Here is a 24,245-nt window from a genome sequence, read left to right on the forward strand (position 1 = left end):
TAAAGTTGATTCAATACTACTCGGAACCTTAAGTCCTTCACCACGATAGTAAAGCTCAAAATCGAGAATAATTTATTTTATGAAAAAGTCGACAAAATTTAAGTCTTCTTCAAACTTTCCCTAACATGAATCGATCCTGCTCTAGAGAGTATGCTGACCGTAATTATATTAGATGAGCATGCTCGTAGGGATGGAGTCAAAAAGGGGAAATTGCTACCAGAAGTTCCAAAAGCTACTTAGCGCAAAAATTTAATGACAGAACCAGCAACAGAGTCAGAAGAAAGCCTTCTGTTGTAAACTAAGCTCCACATAAGAACATGGTTGCAGTAAGTAAGTAAGTATGCACGAAAGCGTTACTCGCAGATTACTTTGCTTTTAAAAACATGCCCTTTGCTTGTTAGGGTTTGCTCGTCAATCAATAGCGCGATCATTTAGATGAGTATACTAATTGAAAGTTATGAAGCCTGATTCTTATTTACAGTTAATAATTATCACAATTCGAATAATTAATCCTCTTTTTTTCAGCCAACCCCCAGGTCGTAATTTAACTTCACAGATAGAGCAAATGTTTTTCTTTAATAGAAAACTTTTTTTTGGAAGTGTGTCTTATGTACCAGCTGTAAGATAAGAAAAAGTCAAGATTTATGGTTTGAATACCAAATTATTCTCATTTTTTCTCTATTAAAATACCTTCAATATCAACATTGAAGGTAGAGTAGATGATCATAAGAAATACGAAAAAAATATTATGAATGAAAATTTTATCAGAAAATGTAAACAAAACATTTCTCTAATTTTAGACAGTTTTCCTCGTGATATTTTTTTTTTTTTTTCATTTTCGACAGGCAGTGAGGAAAATTTTAAGAAAAATGCGTTCGGAATGTAGACAACAAACTGAAGCTGCTCTTTAATACATGTGATTACAGAATAATTTAACACATTTATTTTGTGTGAAACATTTTCGAAAATTTTGTTGATTTCGGTCGGCGACTTGAACAGTCATCACAGATTACGGATGTGTAAACACGTACATACATTCGTTAAGATGTACAAGCTGTGAGCGGAGCTAGGAATGGCTGACGGGGGTACAAATGAAGAAAGTCAAGTAAAAGTTCGATGTAAAGTCAGATTTGGCATGGATCTTGCAGCCCGAGCTGCACAAATGAAGTAGACTCCGACACGGAACCACAGCGTCCATAGGGTTCCAAAATTGTCGGCTTCCATTTTGTGTAAGTGCAAGAGGTTTAGCAGAGTCTCTAAAGCTCCTTGCTAGAGTCCTCTTTATTCTTGTCACTCGGGCAGTAAGCCGGCACTACATCAAGCCAACACGACACTGTCTCCAAGCCACATTTTTATCTTTTATGTCCCGAGTGCAATCTAGAAGGAGTGCTATTCTTACGTGCAAAACTCATAAGCTCCGTCCTTAGTTATTTTTTATTATCAATCTCGTTGTTTAATTCACTGCGACATTATAAGCAAGCCAAGGGTGTGGAACTGAAATCAGAATTATCGAAATTATGAAAATCTGAGAAATCAGTTTTAGTAAAGCAGTCGTCCAAAGGAAGGAAGATTTCGATAGAGATAGTATTGCGCTTGGTATCGGAAATTGGCAAATGAAAGCCAGCGGTAGAGTAAGCTTCAGGCGACTCTTGTGGGAGGTCATGGATCACAACTGATCTGCACGACCATCGAAGTAAGTAAGTAAAGCAGACAGTGTAGAATTGGTAAAAATCCAGCTCCAGGTCGACTAGACTCTCGTATGAGGACGTATTTCGTCGGTTCTGATCAGAATAACAACCAAAGTCCCTAACAGACAAAGAGTATGCTTTGAAGAGCTTGTAATACTCAAATATACTAGTTCAGCTTGAGTTCAGCTTCATGAGCATGCTCTCAGCTTACTCAGCTCTAGAGAGCATCCACTTTAACTGCTAGAGATTCACGATAACCTGAAGCCAGGTTTTTAGTCATTTCTATGACATATGCTGTCCATGGTTAAAATTAAGTTCCCCACCCTTGAACCAACCAATCCCTCAATGTTACACTCCTCTTCCTCGCATCGCAATCAGTAGTTGTGAGTTGCACAGCATCAATAATTCATTTTCCCTTATTCTCAACTACGTGACATTTGCCAAAGATGAAATAAGTCCAAGCCAGTATCCAAGTTAAAAAAGAAGAAGTAAAAAAAATCGTGTATAAAAATAAAACTTTCTCGGTATCAGTTCCTCTTATCGATTCAATTTCGAATTAAAGGTACACTTAATGGGGTTTTTATTATTGCCCCGACAATCCACTTGGAAATTTTCTGTCCTCTTTCTCTTTCTCGCTCAAATTGTTTTTTCTCTATGTTTATCTACAAACAGAACAGCCGAATATGTCAATAAAAACAAGAGTATAGGAAAGACACTCGATTTATCAAAAAATCCCTCATCATCGACGTCACAAAAATACGCGCGCGACATGAACATTGAAGAATGTTGATAACAAATATTACACACAATTATATTGATAAAAAAGAGAATATATACCATAAAAATCGGTCACATTAACATTCTATCAGCACATGTTGCCACACATTATTTTGTATTTTATGGAAAGCAAATTCAAATATGTGATTTTAGCTCCTTTTTCTTCATTTTCATTGCTACAACAATGCTAAAACCACAGGAATGTTTATTGAATTTTTGTTGCTACTTTTTTGCTTAGATTTAGTATCCTTGGATCAATGCTTGATGCTATGTTTTTGTAATTTGTGTGGAAAATTTTCATATTAAATATGTGTGTAGTAACATACTGTATAGTGTCCATAGCATTTGTGTGACTTAGTAACGTTTCTAATAAATAAATTCTTGGATACGGAATGGAATTTTTGGTTGGGGATTGAGGGAATAGATCATGATGATGAAATGGCAGTGTGAACATCTATAGCTGTTGATCTAATGTAGGGTGGTCAGAGGATTTTCGCAAAAAATCGGGATATTTAGAGGCTTTGTCGGGACACAGCAGTAAGGCTGAAAAGTACAGCAGCGTCCCGGCAAAAATATAGCAGATGACCACCATAATCTAATGTACCGTAGATATGGTGTAATTTCAGGTCACATGCTCCTACTATTGAGCTGTCCGAGCTACTCGACTATATGATAATGTCCCATATTTAAAATCATACATTTTCTATATGTCCTTTAATACTACTACACTTCCGATCACATATCGTTAATAAGCCATTACAGGAATTTAAATGGAGTTTAGCCGACTTTTCCATATAAAAGCCCAATTCGAGCTCAGAATTTCGATTATGAGCCCCGACTTCAAGCTTTGAAAAATTGTTTCAGATTGCTTTCAGATGAGTGGTTAAACAAAGAACATTCAGATGAAGAACCAAAGAACTCTTTGAATGTGGCTGTTGAATGAGACAGTATTGTACTTGGTATAGGCAAATAGCAGACAAAAGTCAGCAATAGGAGTCATCTGAAGGACGCCATGAAGGCTCCGAATGATGGATATCCGTACCATCCGTTACCGGTAATTATCCGTTATCGTTAAATCCCGATTAACGCCATGGATCACAATCGATCTGTACAGACAGCAAAACAAAAAAATAACTTGGAACAGTTTGAGAACTTCCCCAAAATCTCTCCTTCCCTGACCCTTGACTACTCACAACTTATATCTACTTTTTTTATCACAAATTACGAAGACAGACACACCTTCCCTCAATATTTAATAATCGTAAATCAATTAAATTTATGAAGTACAATTATGCAGTAATGTGTCTATAGAAATGATCTGAACATAATCAAATAAATTTTATTGGATAAAAATGATTATTTTATTAGTCTTGGAATTTCTGTTGAACGTAATTTCCCCAAATTTTAATTAAATCAAAAATTTCCATTCATTTTTACAATCAGAAAACCCCCGATTATGTTGAAATTAAATCATTGATGCACATCGGGGATTCCAATAAAACTCGAAATTATTACTGTTACGTATTTATTTCAATTTTCGAGAGTTTTATTCCTTAAATCAAACATTTATTGGTAATAAAATTATTTATTGGTCATTTAAGCAGCTAGATGAAGTGATTAATTGGAGCATTTTGTTAAGACTTTTGGGATGTAAGATTGTCTTGTAAACAAATTAGAGGGACACAAGAGAAACAAGAGCATTAAAGACCCCTGTAAGGCTCCTTTATTCACAACAAAGGAAAGGTACACTAGTCTGGTACCCAAATGGACATTAAATGGCACCCAGATGGACTTCAACCTAAACCGGCTTTTATTTGGTGTCTTGATTGACACAATTGAAGAATACTACACTCTGGAGCTTTTAAGACTCAACTAAAGCTCTCTTAATAACACCGGATGGAAGCCGCCTAAGTCTGGTACCAAAATTGACAGTAACGGCTTCAATTTGGTGTCCTGATTGATACAAATGAAGAAGGCTTCACTCCGGAGCTTATAAGGCTTCATTATAGCTTCTTTAAAAGCACCAAATGGAAGTTGCCTAAATTTGGTACCCAAATTGACACCAACGGCTTTAATTTGGTATTCTGATTGACACGAATGAAGATGGTTCTGCCTCAGAACTTTAAACGATCCGGTACACCACTTTTATTAACACTAAATAGAAGTTGCTTCAGCTGCTTCCATGTGGATACTCCATGGGAGCTATTTGGATTCCATATAGAGACAGTTTCCATTTGGTGTTAATGTAAGCGCTTTAGCGTATCCTTAAAAGCTTTGCTTCGTACCTTTAAGAGCTCTGTGGCGTAGCCTTCTTCATTAATATCGCTCGGGAATTTTCATTATGAACAGAAATTGGAAATATCTTAAGGAAATCCAACAGCTGAATTGAAAAATGCCATTTAAATACACTCGAGACTGTTGTTTATGATTTCCACAATTGGATTTAACTGAACTGCAATAAATCAATTTTTTTTATGTTATTTCCTTTGTATTTTACTTATCCGTAAATCGAGTCATTCAGTAACTTGAAAGGTGTCTCGTCTTTTTCCTCAACAATACACTCCATTATAAAAATTTTGTTCTTCTATATTTAGTCAATTTGTTGATCATCAAAGGAGCTTCAGTTCTACAGATTTTTACATGAATGGATTGACAATGGAAGGGATTGATATTGTCATGCGGCCTCTCCAACTCCAATGTTGATTTTCATGAATGACATTTTATCATGTACTTGAATCTTGTGAATCGATAAAAAATTTCCTGAATAGAAATGCTTTAATATCGAAATCATTCAATGACGTTTATCAGGACTGAATGGAGGAACAGATTTTTTATTAAAGATGCAAATTTAAAGCAATAAGTTTTATGTTCACTGGGTGGTAAATTGGATATTAAAGTTTTGACAACAAGTTTTTCAATATAAAAACATTTTTTAGAGCTTTGTAAACAGTTTTTGTAATAAGTTTTTTAAGCAATTTTTGCTACTTTATTGGAATTTTGTGCTGGATGCATTTTGATGAATTAAAAAAAGTTTATAAAGAGCTTTTGTGAAAGTTTTAAATTTTTGTTCTATAATGCTGGAGTTTTGGAGAAACTAGTTCATTTGGGTTATTTACTGGTAATTATTTCGATCTAGAGTCAGACGTTTCAAAGCAAATGTAGTACGGTACTTTTCATACAAATACGATATGAACTACGAGTGAAGTATTGGACTTTTGGAGAGTTTATCCCGGGTTTTGATCTCAAAGAATGCTCTGCGGCACATTTGAGCTTGTTCTACGACATACTAGTGTGAAGCGGAGCATAGGTTGGATAACCCTATACTAACTCGAGCAAATGCGTTGTCAGATTGTTTTTATGGATTTTCAAGGATTTATTTTCTGAAAAATTTGGAAAATTGAAGGATTTTGTCCAAATAGAGAGTAGTTTTGACTCTTAAACCTGAGCTGAAAACGCCTTTGAACCCGATTGATCTATAGAACTGCATGTTCCTTACGGACTCTAAAATAAGTACAGCTCCCAAATTAAAGAATTCGAGTTAAAGTACTTTTAGGGTGCCAATACATCATTTTCCGAGTAGCATAACACAGTTTCTAGGGTCGTGGTGGACAAACAATGTGCTGCTACACACTGGCTTGCCAAGAGACAAAAAATGCTGCCCATCACTGTTAAAGGACGTAATATATGATGTAGCCCTGAAACGTAAAGGCGTCGAAATGGAAGAAAATCTGATGCCAAAGAGACTCTGTCTTTAGGTCGGATTCAATAGAATCAGATTAGAGTAAAGTCGGCCGATAACTGAGTTTTTTAGTCTTATGCTTTCCGGGAACATAAATTTGTAATGTCCTTAGTCTGAGATGATTCTGGCTTTAAGTTGAATTCAGCTAAATTATACCCACACCCGATCTATGTCGACTTAGAGACTATGTATTCTGTATTTTCTATGCCTCGTGCCTTTCTGCTCATTTAAAGTTTGACCATAATTATTGAAAGTTTAAAAAGCTCATAACAATTCGAATTAACGTCTCAAAAAGCTGAAATTTATCGAGTCAACAATTAAAAGTCCACAGAAATAAATTATAAACCACACTAATTTCAAAACTTTTTTCATAAAGTAACTCAAGTCAATTTACAGCAAAATGGCAATTAGTTAAATTAAAACTTATCAAATAAATAAAAGTTTCCATAATTCGTCCACAACAAAACGAGCGATAATGGACTTTTTTAAAATGATAAATACGTTTATTCCATAAAACTTGGCTCTTTTCCATCATGCTTTTCACCTTTTTTCCCATCCAATAAATAATATAAAAAAAAGTGCAGTTCACATAAGGCACAAATGTGTTTCTCATTTATATTTTTCTATCTATATATCTATATATATTTATATCTCGGAAAAATCTTCTTTTTCTCTCACACAATATATCTTTTTTCCTTTTTTTTCTGCTTTAATAAACCAAAAATAGACCACTTTGAGTTTCTCATTTTCTTTCTGATTTAATTGGCAATCGATAGAGTGAGCGGAGAAAATTTTTATATATATAATATATTTTTGAGGATTATACATGTAGATATCTATAGATACTAACATCAAAATATAAATATTGATATTTTTACTGCTTTTTTTTGTTTTGTGTCATTAATATACATCATCTCGGACATCTCCGCGCATCTAATTAGAGATTTTTATATTTTTTTGAGAGAACCAAAAAATATTAGTGAATTATGTGAGAGGGTATCCAAAGGTACGAGGATGGGGGATGGTGAAAATGATTTAATTTACAGATGGATAAGCAAGGGATTGTTTGTGGATGATGTGAACTGGAAAATGTAATATTGATAGACCTTAATAATTTTTATAGAATATTCATGGAATTTAATAAATTATCGATTTTAATATGGCTATGGATTACACAAATTTTAAGTTTCATTAGACCTAACCTGACCGAAATAAATATTAACACAATATACACTTATATCCCGAGTGAAACAGTTTATCACTATACATACCCGAGTAGACATACTTTTATATGAATAATTGTAAGTCAAGTTCTAAGGATGACTAATTAATGTACACGAGATTCAGTCTAGTTAAATAAAAACCTATTCACTCATTACACGGTCGATAAATCAGATTTAGTTCCACTCAAGTTTAGTGGCCAAGTAGATTTTAATAAGTTATAAATAGCAGAGATCTAAGCCACTGATAATTTAGCCGCCGGCGGCTAAAATGTTGAAATAAATAAGCGAATTTTTTAGTCCGCTAAATATTTCGCTAAAATAAGCGAACATTTAGCCGCCGATCTTAGTGACTTTGATCTCTGATAAATAGTTATGTAAAAGTAGTTCGGATCCCACTATAAACTGTAGATCTAGGTTTGAGTTGGAGATCTGACGAATCCTGACTAGTTAAACTATCAATAACCTTCATGGCTATTGCATAGAAACGCACAGCTATGGAACTTAAGGTTTGAACATCTAATGGTTATTTATTTTATAATTAGTTAAAAGTAAGATAATGAAAACCAGTAATGGAAACACTCAATGGCCTTTTTAATAACCTAGGCTCCAAGTCGGAGCATGGTTCCAGTAAGTAAGTAAGTGATTCCATGATTCCAAAATAATCCCAAACTCTTCTTGGCATAATTTTTGAAATCCTTTTGATATCTCTGCTTCAACTGTTGATTAGCTTATAGATGTACAAAGGGATTTTAAAAGTCATGTCAGAAAATGATTGAATTTTAGGGATGTTTTGGGATAATTAGGAGTTTCTATGTCTTAACAGCAATAGAGTCAATTTCAAATGCTATCGAAAAAGGGGAACAAAAATTTACAATTATGGTTGTTACTTCATTCAATGCAATAAATTGTACTAATTCCCGGAATTAAAATTTCTATTTGATATTGTATGGAAGTTACGTAACCTTTAAAATAGAATTTAAGGAGCTTTATTCTTTAGCATAACGCTTTGTAAGTGAATGATGTAGGTAAATTTGAAGACTCCTTCGTACCTAAGCATATAGAAATTTTTGAACGTTCCCTAATCACAGGTAATCAACAGCTAATTGTAAAATCAGCTATGTAGAAGTAAAGAATTAGTTTTCTAACATTTTAGAGAAGTTTTTTCGATCTCGAAAAATTCTCGAGACCGAAATGGATACTAAGATTACCCGGGAAAGGCCTCGGTCTCAGTCTCGGCGTTAGGAATCCTTAATATTAGGTCGTTCTTGAATTTATTCTCCAAAAACCCTAGCAAATTAAAGGAGTCTAGGATCGTTTAGACCACCAAAACCTCTCACTAGCTACACTCCTGCAAGAAATTCATGGGATCTTGGCTTCATCGTTCACTTCCCTCTTCCCGCTTTGATTTGGTTGGAGAGGACCCACTCTGATAACACAACCATCATCCCCAAACAACCCCCAAGCAAGCACGAATGAACATATTTTATTTTATTCGATCGAAGGACACAAAAACATTTCTTTTTTTTATTCTTGTGTAAGTATATATATTCATAGCAGTTCAATCGAAAATTTCGGGACGAGACTTTTCTTTCCCCCAAAAAAAACGGCAGCAACAACAGAGAACACACAAAAAAAAAATCAACATAAAAATGTTCATGGCAGTGTTCTCCTTTCTCCTCTTTTTGCTTTTGCTTCTCGTTCTCGGTACAAAAGCGACTAAAATAAAAATCGATATTACAAAAAAAAAGCAGCATACACACACATTGTATGTTGTAAGGCAGAGGCACCAAGGCACTTTCGCTTTTTCCTTGGACTCGATTTTTTTGGAGACTTGAGCATAAAAATTTTTGAGGGAAATATTTTGTGTTTCTTGCTCCTACACACAATAAGATAAATCGTAAAAAAAACCACAATTCATAAGCTAATTCAAGATGCTTCACACAGCAACAACATACAGCTTTATATCCAGTTGCGTAAACTTGAAGAATAAAAAATTTTTCTTTCTCTTTTTTCCATTTACATTTTTTGAGGAAAAATTTTGTTGTTTTTCATCACTTTTACTGCTGTAAAACATTCACAATTTACCAGAGCTGTATATCTGCTTGATATAATCACTTTTGCTTACAATTTTTCACGTTGAAAATTAATAAAAATTCTCCTTTGCGGCTTTGACTCTTTTTTTTTTCACTAAAACTTATTATTTATTATATTTTAAGAATCTCCATATCCACAACACACGATATTATATAAATTTGCGCGTATTTTTCATTCACAGATTAATCTCAAAAAATTATACACAGCACAAATAAATAAATGAAAAATAAATAAATACGGTCTTACGTAGTTCCAACGACTATACTCAATATTGATCGACTATATAGTTTTTTTTTTATTGTTTATGTCTAAAATCAGCGCGAGAACTGCTGCGAATAAAATAATAATAATAATGCAATACACAAACCCGAAATAACCGCGATCTAGACAATTTATTGTTTGATTTGTGCACATATGACTTGATTTAACTTTACAATTTACTACAATTTCATGTCATATCAAATTTAATCTGTGTTACTACATATTATAGATATACATTTTCACATTATATTCACTCAACACACAACTAGTTGATGTTTTCATCATCAATTATTTTAGTTCATGTTTCGATTTATTTTTTTTATTTCCAATAATTCTTGATTCTGCACAGCACAATTAATTTTTGAATTTTTTTTTTTCAATTTTTCAACTTTTTTTAATTTTTATCAAAAAATTATCATTTTTTAATTTTTTATTTTAAATTTTTCTTTTTATATCAGCGTAGTGAAAATGATATCCTTTCGATGTGCATCCTTAACTTAAAGTGAACTTCGGCTATATTGAGGGAAACACACAAAAAAAAATATATAAATTTCTTTCCCGTCGAATGTTCAAATACATTGCAAAATAAGAGCTAGAGATGAGGTTTTATAAATGTTGTGTGTTGTTTTTTCGTATTTTTACATTGCTTTTTTCTCTCTCGAAATGAGAATTATGAGTAGCTTATGCTCACCGAACGGTGAGATTTTTGAGAATAATTTTTTTTTTTACAATTTTTTTTCGCTTTTTTTCTTTTTTGGAAAGGAAGGAAGACTTCCAAATTGTTGATGAGACTTCGTGACTTTATACGAGAAATTTTATGTCGTCGGTAATTTATTGATAATTAAATTAATATCGAACTGAGGTGATTGATATTAATGATTTAAAGTCGATGTAAAATCTGGCAACATTGCGGACTGAGATTGTCATTGAAATCAGCATGGAAACATGATTTTAGTTGTGTATTGGAATTTTCCAGTTTTTCATATTTACTTCATGGTCATCATCATCATCATCATTGTCAGTAACGGAATTTCCTTCTTTTTCGAACATGCTCGCTGTATCAAGTCATTAACATTGTGTTTTGCTTTATCAATTATCGAGAATTTTTTTTTGGTGACTTTATGTAATTATTTATGACGAAGGTGGAGACGCTTAGTCTTATTATACGCACTTTTTTTGTTCCAGATTTTATCTTGTCATGTCTGTTTTTTGTGATAAGTGTGAACTTGATGATTTTCTAATGAAAATTAGTACAATGAAAGCTTTTAAGCATATATATATTGAGAGAGATTTATTGTGTCAATTTACACTATTGTGTTAAGGAATGAAATGAGAATTAGTCACATTAGAATAAGAGAAAATATTTTGTTAAAGCTTCAGGTATATAATTATATGATTGTTAGAAAAATGTGTTAAATTGATCAATATTAATGAGCAAGTATCAACTTATTAATCGTTAACTATACGTTAGAGTTGATTATATCCAGTTATTATCAATTTAAAATTATTAAGTGGTTTTTTAATTGTTTAAAGTGTAAATGCCGGCTTGTAAATTGATTCAGTAGCAATTTTTGTATGGCAAATTATTTGTAGATGAATATGTAGGGGAATAAAGAGATATTTGTGTCAATAGGCAGGGTTTTGAACTTTTTTTGTAAAGATTGCGTACAAATTTTAGTTGATCTGTACGGCCAGCCAAAAAAGAAAGGAAGTCATACAAATTTGGAGGATATTTGGGATTTTGTCACGAAACACTTTAGCAAATTGAAGAATTTTGCCTTTTAACCTGCATACGTTCTGCGCTTTTGTAATGAATCTGGAATAAATCGATACTTATTTCAAAATTTCTGAATCTTAAAATCAAGGATTTTCCCTAATTTTCGATTAATCACCCGATCGGCACATATTGAAATGTTGCCACCACGACGACATTCTAGGCCGGGCTCTAGCCAGGTTTGGTTCTAAGTATACTGCCACCTCGTCATCGTGGTGGCAATATTTCAATATGTGCCGATCGGGTGACTTTAGGCTTTCAAAAACATATCAAACTTTTTAAAAGTTACTTTAATCAACCTTAATTAGGGACAGATATGGAATATGCTCATAAGCATACTCAATCAGGTGAGTATGCTCATTTTCTCTTAAGGTAAGCTCTATTTATAGATCCTTAATTACTGCAATTTAAAGCTGCATTTAGAAAAGATTTATGACAACCAAGGGTCAGACACTACTACTAACATTAGTCAGATGGAAGGCCTTTTGTAATAACCTAGGCTGCAAGTTGGAGCATAGAAGATAGAATAAAGATTAGGGTCCGTCGATGACGAAAAGGCACTGCGATCTACGATTGTGATCTACGATGTTGTACCATCCCTGAGTATCGTTTAAGTTGGAGCATGGTTCCAGTAAGTAAGTAAGTAAGGGTCAGACACTTATCATCAAAAATCTTAATAATTGTACAATTTTCATGTCGTTTTAGAAAATACACAAATCCGAGCGACAAAAATTGAAAGGTCTGACTTAAATCAGTTTCGTGGACACATTTATTAAGGCCAATTGGATCAGCACCTATTGAAATGCTGACCTCATGGCGACGAGGCGGAAATTTATATACAATCAAAAAACAGACAATTTGTAAATTTGATTGTTTTCTTCAAGTGGCCAAAAGGGTTGGAATGCTGTCGTTTTCTCACCGTGGTGTTAACATTTCAATATGTGCCAATTAGTCAACTGCTTCCATTTGGTCCTTTTTAATTTTGAGTCGACCAAAAAAGCTTGTTATTGTATTATTCCAAAACAGAAACGTCAATAAAAGACCTAAAACTAGTTGAAGTATTTTGCTGTATTTCAACTTGTAATTCCATTCTCTTAACTTTAAAGTGTTTATTGTAATCAATTTTTTGATAAAACTATCTTCAGAATTTCCAAAACAAAAACAAAAAGTATTTTTTGCCAAGCTTTATCTAATCTGCAAAAAAATTACAAATTTAATGTCTAATTAAAAATAGGTTTAAAAACAATTAATCATGAGGTTTTCAAAGCATCTTATCAAAAAAAAGGTTTAAAAATTGCGTAAAATGTGGAAAAATTGACGAGAAATAATAGCGAACAAGGACAAATCCCCCGAATTGATAAGAAACAAAAAGTCGTCATAGTCTCTCCACCTTGTACTCACCTATATTTCATATATTTCTCCTCATACCTCTCATACCCAATACATTTATCTCTTTATTCTCATTTTTTTAATATACCTATAAAAACAACAAAAAACTCTCAATTGGGGAATTATAAATGTATGGGTATTTTGTGTGGAGTAAGAGCAACAAAAAAAGAGGGTAATTTAGTGACGTCAATTAATAATAGACTCAGTATAAAACGGTTGAAACTCAAACTTTCAATTAAAAGTGATATTAAATGCTTAATGATTTATAAATTAAACTTTTTTACTCAGCCTCGTTAATTTTTACCGCATTTTTGAAGAAAATGTAGCTTAATAATGCACTTTGTTCGTTCGGTCGGCTGGAACGCGAAATCTCGAAAACTAGACATCGTAGATAGCTCTGTTATGCTTTAATAGCTAAGTTCTATCGAATTATTGGATTATGGAACTTTTTTAGGTGTTAAAGTGACCTGGATCTTACTGGATCTTGTGTTTTGGGTCTGAAAGTGGCCTGGATCTGACTGGATCTTGTTTTTTAGGCGTGAAAGTGGCCTGGATCTTACTGGAGCTTGTTTTGTAGGTCTGCAAGTCACCTGGATCGTACTGGATCTTGTTTTGTGGGTCTGAAAGTGACCTGGATCCTACTGGATCTCGTTTTGTAGGTCAGAAACTGACTTATTAATCAATTACTGTTCACTGGAACAAAAATGCGCTTAAGTCACTCGATCAGTAACACGAGGACTTTTATAATTTTTCATATTTTGATCTGTCGCAGATATTTTTACATTTTTTTATATTTTCACTTCATCTTCTTTATTAATAAATCTATTTAAAATGAAAATTGCTATTTATATATTTCGTGGATGGAAATGAAGGTGGATAGGCAAAAAAATAAGTAAATACTATGCAGCATGATCGTAAAATGGGACATTCAAAAAGACTGTATCAAATTAATTTAAATTATTCTAATGAAAATTTATATTTTCCATATGTTCCTACTTATTATAAGCATGAGAAAATCGAAAAGAATGTAAAATAAATATTTATTGTATTTTTTAAAAAAAATCTTTACACAATTAATTGATTTTTCTTTGTAGTTGGGATTATAGCGAATATAGGAGGTGGTGTTAGGTGGGAAAAATTGATTGTTTTGGTTTGAGTTGGGATTATGGCAATGAACTTTGGATTTTGAGCTAAAGAAGCTTAAAAGTTTAATGATTTTGTAATTTTATAATTGAAAATTATCAGGAAAATTATAAAATTTGCTGATTTTGAGACTTGATGTTGAAGTCATAAGACTTTGACGTGACGTAGGATCCGACCAGAAGTCACTTAAGGCTGATGACACAATTGGCGTCCTTTCTTCCTCAAATCCCTTTCAAATGATTAAATTTTACAATATTATTTGAGAAAATTTACACATTATTTCAAAATTGACCCTAACCAACCATAATTCCATCTTAATCCCAAACAATCGGCCTTCTAGAAACATCATCAACTATAATATTTACGGAAGATTTTCTTATGAAAGACATTTTTAAATAAAACATAGCTGAGAAAAATGTTTTAATATTTTTTTCATAAGAAGTGGAAAATTTTCACAAAAAACTGATATTCATAACGAAGCATACCTTCATGGATGTTTATCGATTTTATGAAAAACACACTAAAACAATTTGCATGTTATATCTCGAGTATTCAATTAATAATTTATGGGTAATTTCAATTTATGTTTGTAATCATCTTCAATATTTGTCAAATGTTTTGATTGATTGGATTTTCTGATGTTATAATTTAGTTGTTAGTTTAGATCAATGACTCTTGAACTATATGTCAAGGCAAACTTAATGGATTTTGAGCAGATATATGTAAAATTAAGTAATTAGGATTGAAGATGTGGAAGAAGAAATTTGTTCAATTTGATGACAATTTGTCTCCAAAAGATCCAAAAATATCTTCAAAATTTCTAATTTAACGCTAAAATATCCAAAATTTGTTCCTATGTTTCCAATTCGGTGCCAAAAATTCAAATTACTGTTTAATATTAACAATTAGGTGTCAAAAATCCAAAAGTAGCTTCAAACTTTCTAATTTGACCCTAAAAAATCCAAAATCAGCTTCAAAGTTTCCAATTTAATGCCAAAAATCCAAATTAAAGTTCAAAAACTACAATTTTGTGTCAAAATTCCGAAAGTAGCTTCGAACTTTCCAATTTGGCGCCAAATATCCAATTCTAGTGTCACTTCTATCTACGCATCTGATTAAGTTCCAGCAAATCCTCAATCCATTATTTATCCATAACCAATTCATCAAAAGCCAGCAGATTAAAGCTTTTAAATGAATCAATCATCAAATATATCTAAACAAGACAAGCACAATATGTTTCAGCAATAACATTTAGAGGACATTAATCCCTCCATACGTCAAACTAAAACAATCGCAACATTTTTTTCTAACAACAAAGACCAAACAAATTTCCAAGAAGGGCTCCAAAATGAAAGCGACATGAAAAACTCTCTTAATTACAAACACTCAAAAAGAATACATTCATGCCTGAATAATAAACAAGAGACATAAACTCATCAATAAAATGCCTTTTATTGAGATGAGAACAAGAGAACAAATTAGAAATTATTCATGTGAAAATCATTCAGAATGAATTAGAGTTGACAATGGAGCACTTGGTTAAAATTATGTCATTCACAGTTAATCGACTGTAAGTCAACCTGTCGAGCCTTTGTCGTATGAGTGTGTCAGCATATCATTGGACGGGTTGAATGTTAAAATTTGTCAATTCTGTCGGATATTCTTAATAATTTTTAAGCGAATTTTTGAGAAAAATTATGAATTTTAATTCATTTTGATTGGTTCGCTTGGTGGATAGGTGGCAGACTAGCTGAGTAGGTGACAGGGTAGCTGGATAGGTGGCAGACTAGCTAGGGAGGTCGTAGTCTAGATGAGGAGGTGACAGGCTAGATTTGTAGATGGCAGTGTAACTGGGAAGGTGACAGGCTAGCTGGAAAGGTGACAGGCTAACTGGGTAGGTGGCAGGCTAACTAGGGAGGTCGCAGTCTAGATGAAGAGGTGACAGGCTAGCTTTGTAGATGGCAGTGTAACTGGGAAGGTGACAGGCTAGCTGGGAAGGTGACAGGCTAGCTGGGTAGATGGCAGACTAGCTGGGTAAGTGATAGGCTAACTGGTTAAGTGGCAGGCTAGCTGAGTAAGTGATAGGCTAGCTGAGTAGGCTAATTGCCAGGCTACGAGCGCGAGATCTCATCAACTAGACATGGTTAAGAGCTTAAATTTAATAACCGTTATGGGATTTGAATTGCAAAAAACCGTTAAAATACAAAAATAGATCTTATAGTAGCATACATAGTAGGCACAGAAGCTTGACTGAGTTTATTGTTTGTTTGGAAAGTCATCTGATCGCTGGCCAAAAATGCGCTTAATTCCCTTGCTTAATAACACGAGAATGTTCAACAATATTTTTATGAATCCACAAAAACCGAAAACATACGGCTAGATAGAGACACCGAGTACGAGAGGTAAGCATGACAATTTTTAAAAAGAATTTTTTTTTTCAGTAATTTATCTAAAAATAATATTAATGCCACAACAAGCTCTTCATTTTATGAGTGCCACATTCAAAATATAATTTATAGAAATGAAATGAAAAATATTTCAAGCATGTAAATCTTTTACACTCTATTTTCATTTTCATCTGCTAAATTATCTACTTCCAGACAATTAAGTGGAGCAATTTTTTTCTATAGTTTTGCTCAACCTCGCTTGCCTGCATAATACGACTTCAACTGACTCTTTATTTAATTCTTTATGCACGCAGTACTGTGCACTTTAATACATATACCTCATTATAGAATCTACATGCTATCTGTACGTTCATATGGAGAGAAAATAATAATAATGGTTCATGTTATGAAAGGATAATTGAGAGAAAGTGAATAAGTGGATATTTATCACATAACAACATTCATAATGTCATGGAGATGATGGAGGTTATTTATAAATAATCTGATTAGATTCTCTTTTTTGGACTAAAACAATCTTGTTGGCACAAATTTGCTTACTATTGGGAAAATTCAAGAGTCTGTAGATGCGGTAAAGTACAAGTAATAGCTACAGGGAGTTCAACAAGTGAATAATTGCCAGACTTCACTTAAAACTTGATCATCAATTTAAACTGAACTTCCAAATTGCGGAAATTATTGGCTTTGGATAGAGAATATGTAGAAGAAACAAAGTCTCTAAAGTACTGATTTTTGGTCACAAGTTCTTCCTTCATTTTGACTTTGCTTGTTTTCAGTGAATGGAAAGATAGTTTACGAACTTCAAGCCGTTAGTTAAATTATGATAAAATGTCGGATAAAAAATTGTAACTGAGGCATTAAGCCATATGTGACCAAACTTGTCAGTGTAAATGTTAGGCTGTTATAACCGATTGGTGGCCGATTGGCTAGAAAATCGACTGGAAATCTAAAACTTTCTTTGTATGTGAAAATCTGGGTTCAATTCCCATTAGCAGCGAATAAAACAAAAAGAAGAAATATTGAATTTGATACACGATTGTGTACTTACTCTGCTATGCCAAGTGATAGATAGTATTGCACTTGGTATCGGAAATTGGCAAGTGGAAGCCAGCGATAGAGCCAGCTTCAGGCGACTTCTGTGGGAGGTCATGGATCACAATTGATCTATTCGACCAGCGAAGTAAGTATAGTAAGTAAGTCATGCCAAGTGTTTATAATCACTGTGACGGTATTACATCATTGAGTCACTTGAGCTTACTTACTTGCTTTGCTGGTCGGACAAATCAATTGTGATGTATGACTTCTAATTTATGTCGAAGATAATAGCATAAGATAGGGTCAGCTCAGACGCCATGTACGGCAGGTTAGAAGCGTAGTCAAGGGAATGTTTTCGGATTTTTAGGTTCCTAGTAGGAGGATCCCGGACGTTTTTCCGGTCCCGCAATCCAGGGATTGAGATTTTGTCCCGGGATGAAACCCCTAGTTTCTACCCCTGAATACAAATTAGGAAGGCCATTCATCACAATTGATCTATATCACCAGGAGAGTAAATAATTTAATAAGATGTCATACAGCTCAAAACCATCTTCCCTTGAAATTTGATACATCAATTATAAACGACTGGAAATTCGTTAATTATTTTCATGCTTCAAATTTTTAATAAAATCTCAAAATTAGCAAAACCCCAAAAAAATCCCAAAATTAAATTTCCAAACACATAAATTTTCCGTTAAATTCAAACATCCACATGTCTTGCTCAAAAAGTGACGCTCATAAATTTAACGAAAATTTTAAATTTTGAGGGGACTTCAACTACCTGCGTCAATCTCAAAAGAAACTATTTCCAAAAAATAAATTGCTGTTTTGCTTTATTAAAAATTTAAAATTATTCATTCAAACAAGATCAGAAATTAAATCAAGATGGTTAATAATGATGTAAGTAGTATTTATGATTTATTATACCAATTTTTAATCTGTTTTGTGCTGAAATTAATGTGTAAAATTAATAATTTTTTATAGATGTGTCGTTTTTGCCTTGACTCGACGGAAGATAAAACATTTTATCCCCTAGACTTAGAAATGTCAATCTTAGAAATGGGAAGTGGCACAAAAGTCACAATTGGTGATGCTCTTAAATACATTGAAATGGATGTTATGATTCCAAGTAATGAGACAAAGGAACCAAAGTCAGAACAATCAGAGGCTGATGATACAGAAGATGAGTCAAATGAAAAAGCAAATGAAGACGAGCCAGATCATCCTGATTTGCCAAAATCATTATGTCAGGAGTGTTTGGATAAACTACAGTCTATTTATGAGTTTAAATATCGTGTACTTGAGAATCGTGAATATTTAAAAGGATATATAAAAGAACTTGCAGAAGCACGTTTGGCAGAAGAAAAAGCTGCGCGCCAAGCTATCGCTCAAGAATTGGACATTGATCTTAACAATCTTGACAATTTACCTGACAAATTGGTTCTTAAAAAAGACGTCAATAAGACAAGACGACCACGAAAGCCACGCGATCCAAGTGAACCAGGAAAGCCACGACAAAAGCGTCGAGTTCCTGATAAAAACATAATAATTGCTGATGATAGTCAAGTAGATACTGCTATATATGTTCGTAAAGTCGTTGTGACGCCCGAAAAAGCATCACCCGATCAAAAGCATTCCAATAAACGTAAATCCAAGCATGTTATAATTGAGGACATTGCCGTTGGTGAAAAGCCAAAGCCACCAAAATATGACCGCCATATAAAGAAGAAGGAGCCATTGTGTGATGAAAATAATTTAAATAAAAGTAACAGTGGTGAAAATGAGACAGAGATGCTTGAGGCAGCTATTGATGAGTCAAGGAAAGAGAGGAGGGATGATGAGCCAATTTTTGAGGATGATGAAGACTTTGAGAAAGAAAAGCGACCAAAAAGGCAGAGAAAATGAGCTACAAATTATTAGATTTAATGTTGATATGTTTTAATTTACTAAATTGTCCCTAAAATTGTATTTTTTTGAGTTTAATTCATTGACAAATTTCATTATTTTTGAGTAAATAAAAATTTCATTGAGATTGTATAGCAACAGAATGTGTTTCAAGCATAAACAATCCAGATTAATATTTTCAGAAACTAAATATTTCTGTCTATGCTGTTGTTTATATTTTGATGATGCGAAAAAGTTTTCGCGTCAAACAATAAAGTTTAAAAAAAATTGTTCTGCATCTATCGCATTCGAAAATGGAAATAGAAGATGTAAGACATAAAATTTTAAAATATTTTTGACTTTTTTGAAGGAAAATGATAATTTAATTGATTCTTTTTAGCTTTCGGAACTGTGTCGACTATGTTTGGACTCATCGACAACATTGATTCCATTCGATACAACGTAAGTGCTGAATTATTGATAATAAATGTTGATCGATAAACTTTAATTTTGATTGCAGGCTACATTTCTCAACGAAATCCATTCCTGAATTAATTAAATACTGCGTTGACTTGAATTGTAACTTACTGGATGGAGATATATCACCAAAAAATGTATGTCAAGGATGTTTGGATAAGCTTCAGCTTGTTCATGAGTTTAAATGGAAATCTCATGAATCGGATAAATATTTGAAGCAAATATTAAGTCACAGTGGTCTTGTGCCACCGGAAGAGCCTGATATCACACCTTATAATCCGCCTGAACTTAATAACAGCCTTTTTGAGCAAGCTGATGATGAGGAGGAAGATGAAGATGATGAAAACTCATTGCTTACCCCTATGGAACCAATGGATTTTGATTATACTGAACAAATTAGTAATGCGGTTGAAAATGGTCTAGAATTAAAGAAAGGTCAACGACACGGCGAGTTCCATTGCCGCATCTGCAATAAATACTTCAAATACGTTAAGCCATATAAAAATCATTTGAAATTACACAAATCAACTCCTAAGAAAATCTCATATTATAAAAGAAAGAAGCTGCTGATGGCACAAGCGAGTGGACAAACATTACCAGCACCAAAGTCAGCACCTTTAAAGATTGTTAAAACATTATCAAGACGATCAGAGCCGCAAGCTAAATATGACTCATTATCACCTTATAATTCACCAGCACCTTATGAAAAAGAATCCGTTGCGCTTCACACAACTCGTGATTCCTCACCTGATTTTGGTGAATTTATGTTACAGACTTCAAGACATTTGTTAAATGGTGATGAGGAGGTGGAGCAACAAGCCGGCACATCAAATCATCGACCAAGAGGTAGGCAGTCTAAAAAGGATAAAGTAGACGACGACGATAGAGATTATAATCCAAATTATCGTAAAACGCGAACGACTAAACCATCAATATTAAAAAAGCCAGGACCGGCATCGGTGGTGGCAACACCTGAAGCAATTATACCTGATCTTGAGACTCCGCCACTAGAGAAACGACGAGTTAGATTTCCAGCAAAGAGTACAAAAGAGGTGGACGAGGATGAGCCACCACCGAAGCGACCTGGACCGTTATCAAAGACCCGACTAAAAGCAAAAACCACAGAGAAGGTGATGATTGAAGGATTTAGTGAAGTTGATATTACAAAAATGCTGAAAAAACCTAAAAAAGATAATTCATCTAGTTATGGTAAGTTGTCGAGTTGGGATGTTTTATGAGGATTGTTGACAAGTAGAAGCTCTTAGAGTCTCACTTTATTGACTCTGGATTGTAATGTCCGAATAGCGCCAACAGCAACAACTGATTTTAAGTTACCGCAAATGTGGTAAACCGTTCTTTTTGCTATTGCGACAGCGTAGTGGCAGAATATTGTTGTATTTTTAGCTGCTAGGACACCGCTAGCGTGACAATGCTATATGTTGCATATTGAGGATCAGAGTAAAGAATTGAAGACTGTCAGTTGAGATTCTTTGAGTCAATTGATAAAGAGCCTTAACAGCACCATATGCTCTGTCAGCTGTTCTGTCTTGTAGCCACAATTGCCAAAAGTGCGGTTTTACTAATTTGGGGAGACTTGAAGCACCTTGACGTCGTTTCAAAATCAGTTGTTGGTGATCCAATTCGAAACCAATTTACTCCAATTTGAGTAGAAAACTAAAGGCTACCCGGAAAGCATATAACGTATAAATGACCATTAATCCGGTCCTAGATCAACTTGACTCTAGCCTTAGACCGGCCTGGGGCTGAGTCATAATGACATGGTGACGAATTATTTGCCATTTCTACGTCATGTGCCTTTCAAGTTTCCCAAGTGTTTCTTAAACTTTTCCGAGTTTAACATTGATAACTTTTGATTAAGTGTGAATTTGGCGACGCACTGTCATAATTTTCATGACACACTTCAAGGTTTGGTCTTCACAATAGAGAATCATGAAGCACAGTATATGAAGCACTGACCTAGTCACACTATCCTTACTACATTACTAAATTTAATAAGTTCAATCATTTCTAATAAGAATTTTTTTAAACCATTTTTAGTGGACGACTCAGCATCACAATCCCAATCATCAAACAGATCAAGAAGTCGGTCAGCCTCAGTCGAGCTGATACCCGAGGTTGACATTTTTGGTCGTGGTTAAAGTTAATTAATTTTAAGCTTCCAAATATTTAACATATTTCTATAATAGAAACACATAGCTGATGCGATAAAAAAAGGATATCCAGCGGAGTAAGACGCTTAACATCAGTTGACATGCAAAGGTGTCTTACTCATCTATTGATTGTATTCAATGTAATATGATGATCTAAATGAATAAGAAAAAAATTCATAGCAAATAAAAAAATTTTAATATTTTCCATTTATTTTAATGACATAATTTAATCTTTTTTTTTTGGATTTGAAAAACTTTTTTAAAAATTTAAATTGCTTAAGCAATCAATACAATAGGAACTTGATCAGTTAAACAATTTAGATGTGCAAAAAGTTTTCCACAAAACAATAATTCTTTTTTTTTTGTTTAGCTTAACAAAAATTATCATTTTTTTTTTTCATTTATTTCACATTTACTCAGTTCAATAAAATATTTTCATCTTTCATCATTATCTATTTATTTTCCTTGTTTTTATTTTCATTTTTCATTCTTTTTATTTGCAACAAGTTTCTACTTTTTCCTTATTTTTTCCTCATTTATCGTACAATAATATATCAAATATTTTCTTCAATTTTCATCAAATTAGTTTTCTTTTTAATTGCAACAAAAAATAGATTTAATTAGAATTTGAAGGAGTTTTTTTCACGATGCATTGATGGATGTATCTTTTGATGCAAGTCTTTTCACCTGAGTTATGATGCAATTTCATCAATATTGAGTTAAAATAATAATGGAAATTATATTTAATATCATTTTAAATTACTTAAAATCAGAGCTTGAAGTCGACTCAAATTTTAACTGCGGTCAAATCGACTTTAGTCGACTTTTTCATACAAAACTTTGACAAAATCCGAATCGACTTTGAACTCTGCTTAAGACGCAAAAACTAAGAAATCAAAATCAACATTCTAGATTTCATATGAATGAAATCTCTAAGAATCATAGGATAATGTCAACAATCTTTGTTCAACAATTGTTCAACAAAAAACTAAAATTATCCGTAAAAACCGCAACCCAATTATTCATAATTTAAGTAAGTGGAAAATTCATAAAAGCAAGCTTTCATTGACATTTATGCTAACAATCTATGCTATGAATAACGAATTCTCACGTAACGACCTTCTTTACTTGCAAAAAATGATTTAGCTACAAAATCACTGACTCTTCTCTCGTAAAAGTGAATTTGATAAGTAAGCTACCCTCACATCGTTTAAGTTTTCTAGATTCCTGCAATTTTTTGGATTTATTTTCAAAACATAGTAGTTATTAAGGTTTGACCTGCAGTTCGCAAGCCTCCAGTTCCTTCATTTTAGATGAGTTGGGTCATACAGTTTTCGGTTGGACTTTATAGTTCGTCATTGCTGCAGGTTTGCGTATTTTGTCTGCAGTATAGCAACATTGGATATATTTTATTGTTTGCTACATCTTTTTGGCTAAAAATTCTTAAAAATTTGAACCAACCTAGGTTATTTTAAATACATCAGGCTAATTAGTAATAGATCCAGGTATTATCGAAAAATCTTATCAAATAAAAACTTTTCCCTTCTGGAACTATATGAATGTCTAAGCTAGATAATATGTACATGCGTTCAAAAATCATAATATTATGATATCTGATGTAGACATTATCTACGTAGACTAGATAAAACATACGATTGATCATTCTTTAATTGAACACTCTTTTATTTTGAAAACTACGCTTTGAATAAACCTAGGCTCCAACCAAACCGAATAACTGAGTCCAAGTCGGACTAGAATCCACATCTTACATTTTCAGATTTCATGCTGCCACCATTGATCTATGGGGGGCTACCCAACTATATGTCAAAGTTTGATATTATTACCGTTGGACAAAATCGTATTCGCCCAACCATACATATTATTAGACAATACTGCACTCCTAACGATCTACTGTTGATAAGTCATTGCAGGAAACCCATTCCAATACTACAAATAAGACAAAACTTATGTTAACTTTGAAAACAAAATAATAACAAAACAAACTAGACTTGCAGGAAAAGATACAACAAATTAAAAAAGGTAAAATTTTCTTTGAACTTATGATAAGGATTTTCCTTCATTTTTATTTAACTGTTCTTTCTTATTTTCATGTTTTTAAAAATATAATAATAGTTATAATAAATTGTAATTATAATAGTAATAATAATAATAATAATAGTAATAA

At 33.1% G+C, this 24,245-nt stretch overlaps 2 protein-coding genes and 2 long non-coding RNA genes across 4 annotated transcripts in view; 3 read left to right on the forward strand and 1 right to left on the reverse strand.

The window, feature by feature from the left end:
- Positions 1 to 10,350, reverse strand: part of LOC139098021 (uncharacterized) — a 50,908-nt gene extending 40,558 nt beyond the window's left edge. Inside the window, exon 1 of the long non-coding RNA XR_011545139.1 lies at positions 9,553 to 10,350. This is a non-coding gene — a long non-coding RNA (uncharacterized lncRNA). The remainder of the gene's footprint in view (positions 1 to 9,552) is intronic.
- A 1,449-nt stretch (positions 10,351 to 11,799) lies between these two features.
- Positions 11,800 to 12,493, forward strand: LOC139098391 (uncharacterized). Its single transcript, XR_011545186.1, has 3 exons — positions 11,800 to 11,903; positions 11,970 to 12,195; positions 12,262 to 12,493. It is a non-coding gene; the product is annotated as an uncharacterized lncRNA (long non-coding RNA).
- A 5,793-nt stretch (positions 12,494 to 18,286) lies between these two features.
- LOC139098252 (uncharacterized) lies at positions 18,287 to 19,553 on the forward strand. Its single transcript, XM_070650384.1, has 2 exons — positions 18,287 to 18,428; positions 18,513 to 19,553. Exons 1-2 carry the CDS (start codon positions 18,414 to 18,416, stop codon positions 19,431 to 19,433), a joined length of 936 nt encoding a protein of 311 aa, XP_070506485.1. The 5' UTR covers positions 18,287 to 18,413; the 3' UTR covers positions 19,434 to 19,553.
- Positions 19,554 to 19,719: 166 nt separating this feature from the next.
- LOC139098218 (uncharacterized) lies at positions 19,720 to 22,285 on the forward strand. The gene is made up of 4 exons (XM_070650348.1): positions 19,720 to 19,741; positions 19,813 to 19,874; positions 19,933 to 21,098; positions 21,948 to 22,285. Exons 1-4 carry the CDS (start codon positions 19,727 to 19,729, stop codon positions 22,046 to 22,048), a joined length of 1,344 nt encoding a protein of 447 aa, XP_070506449.1. The 5' UTR covers positions 19,720 to 19,726; the 3' UTR covers positions 22,049 to 22,285.
- The last annotated feature ends 1,960 nt before the right edge of the window (positions 22,286 to 24,245 follow it).

The sequence above is a fragment of the Chironomus tepperi genome, unplaced genomic scaffold (assembly GCF_022539635.2).
Source record: "Chironomus tepperi strain 1889 unplaced genomic scaffold, CSIRO-AGI_Ctep_v1 contig_445, whole genome shotgun sequence".
NCBI lineage: Eukaryota > Metazoa > Arthropoda > Insecta > Diptera > Chironomidae > Chironomus > Chironomus tepperi.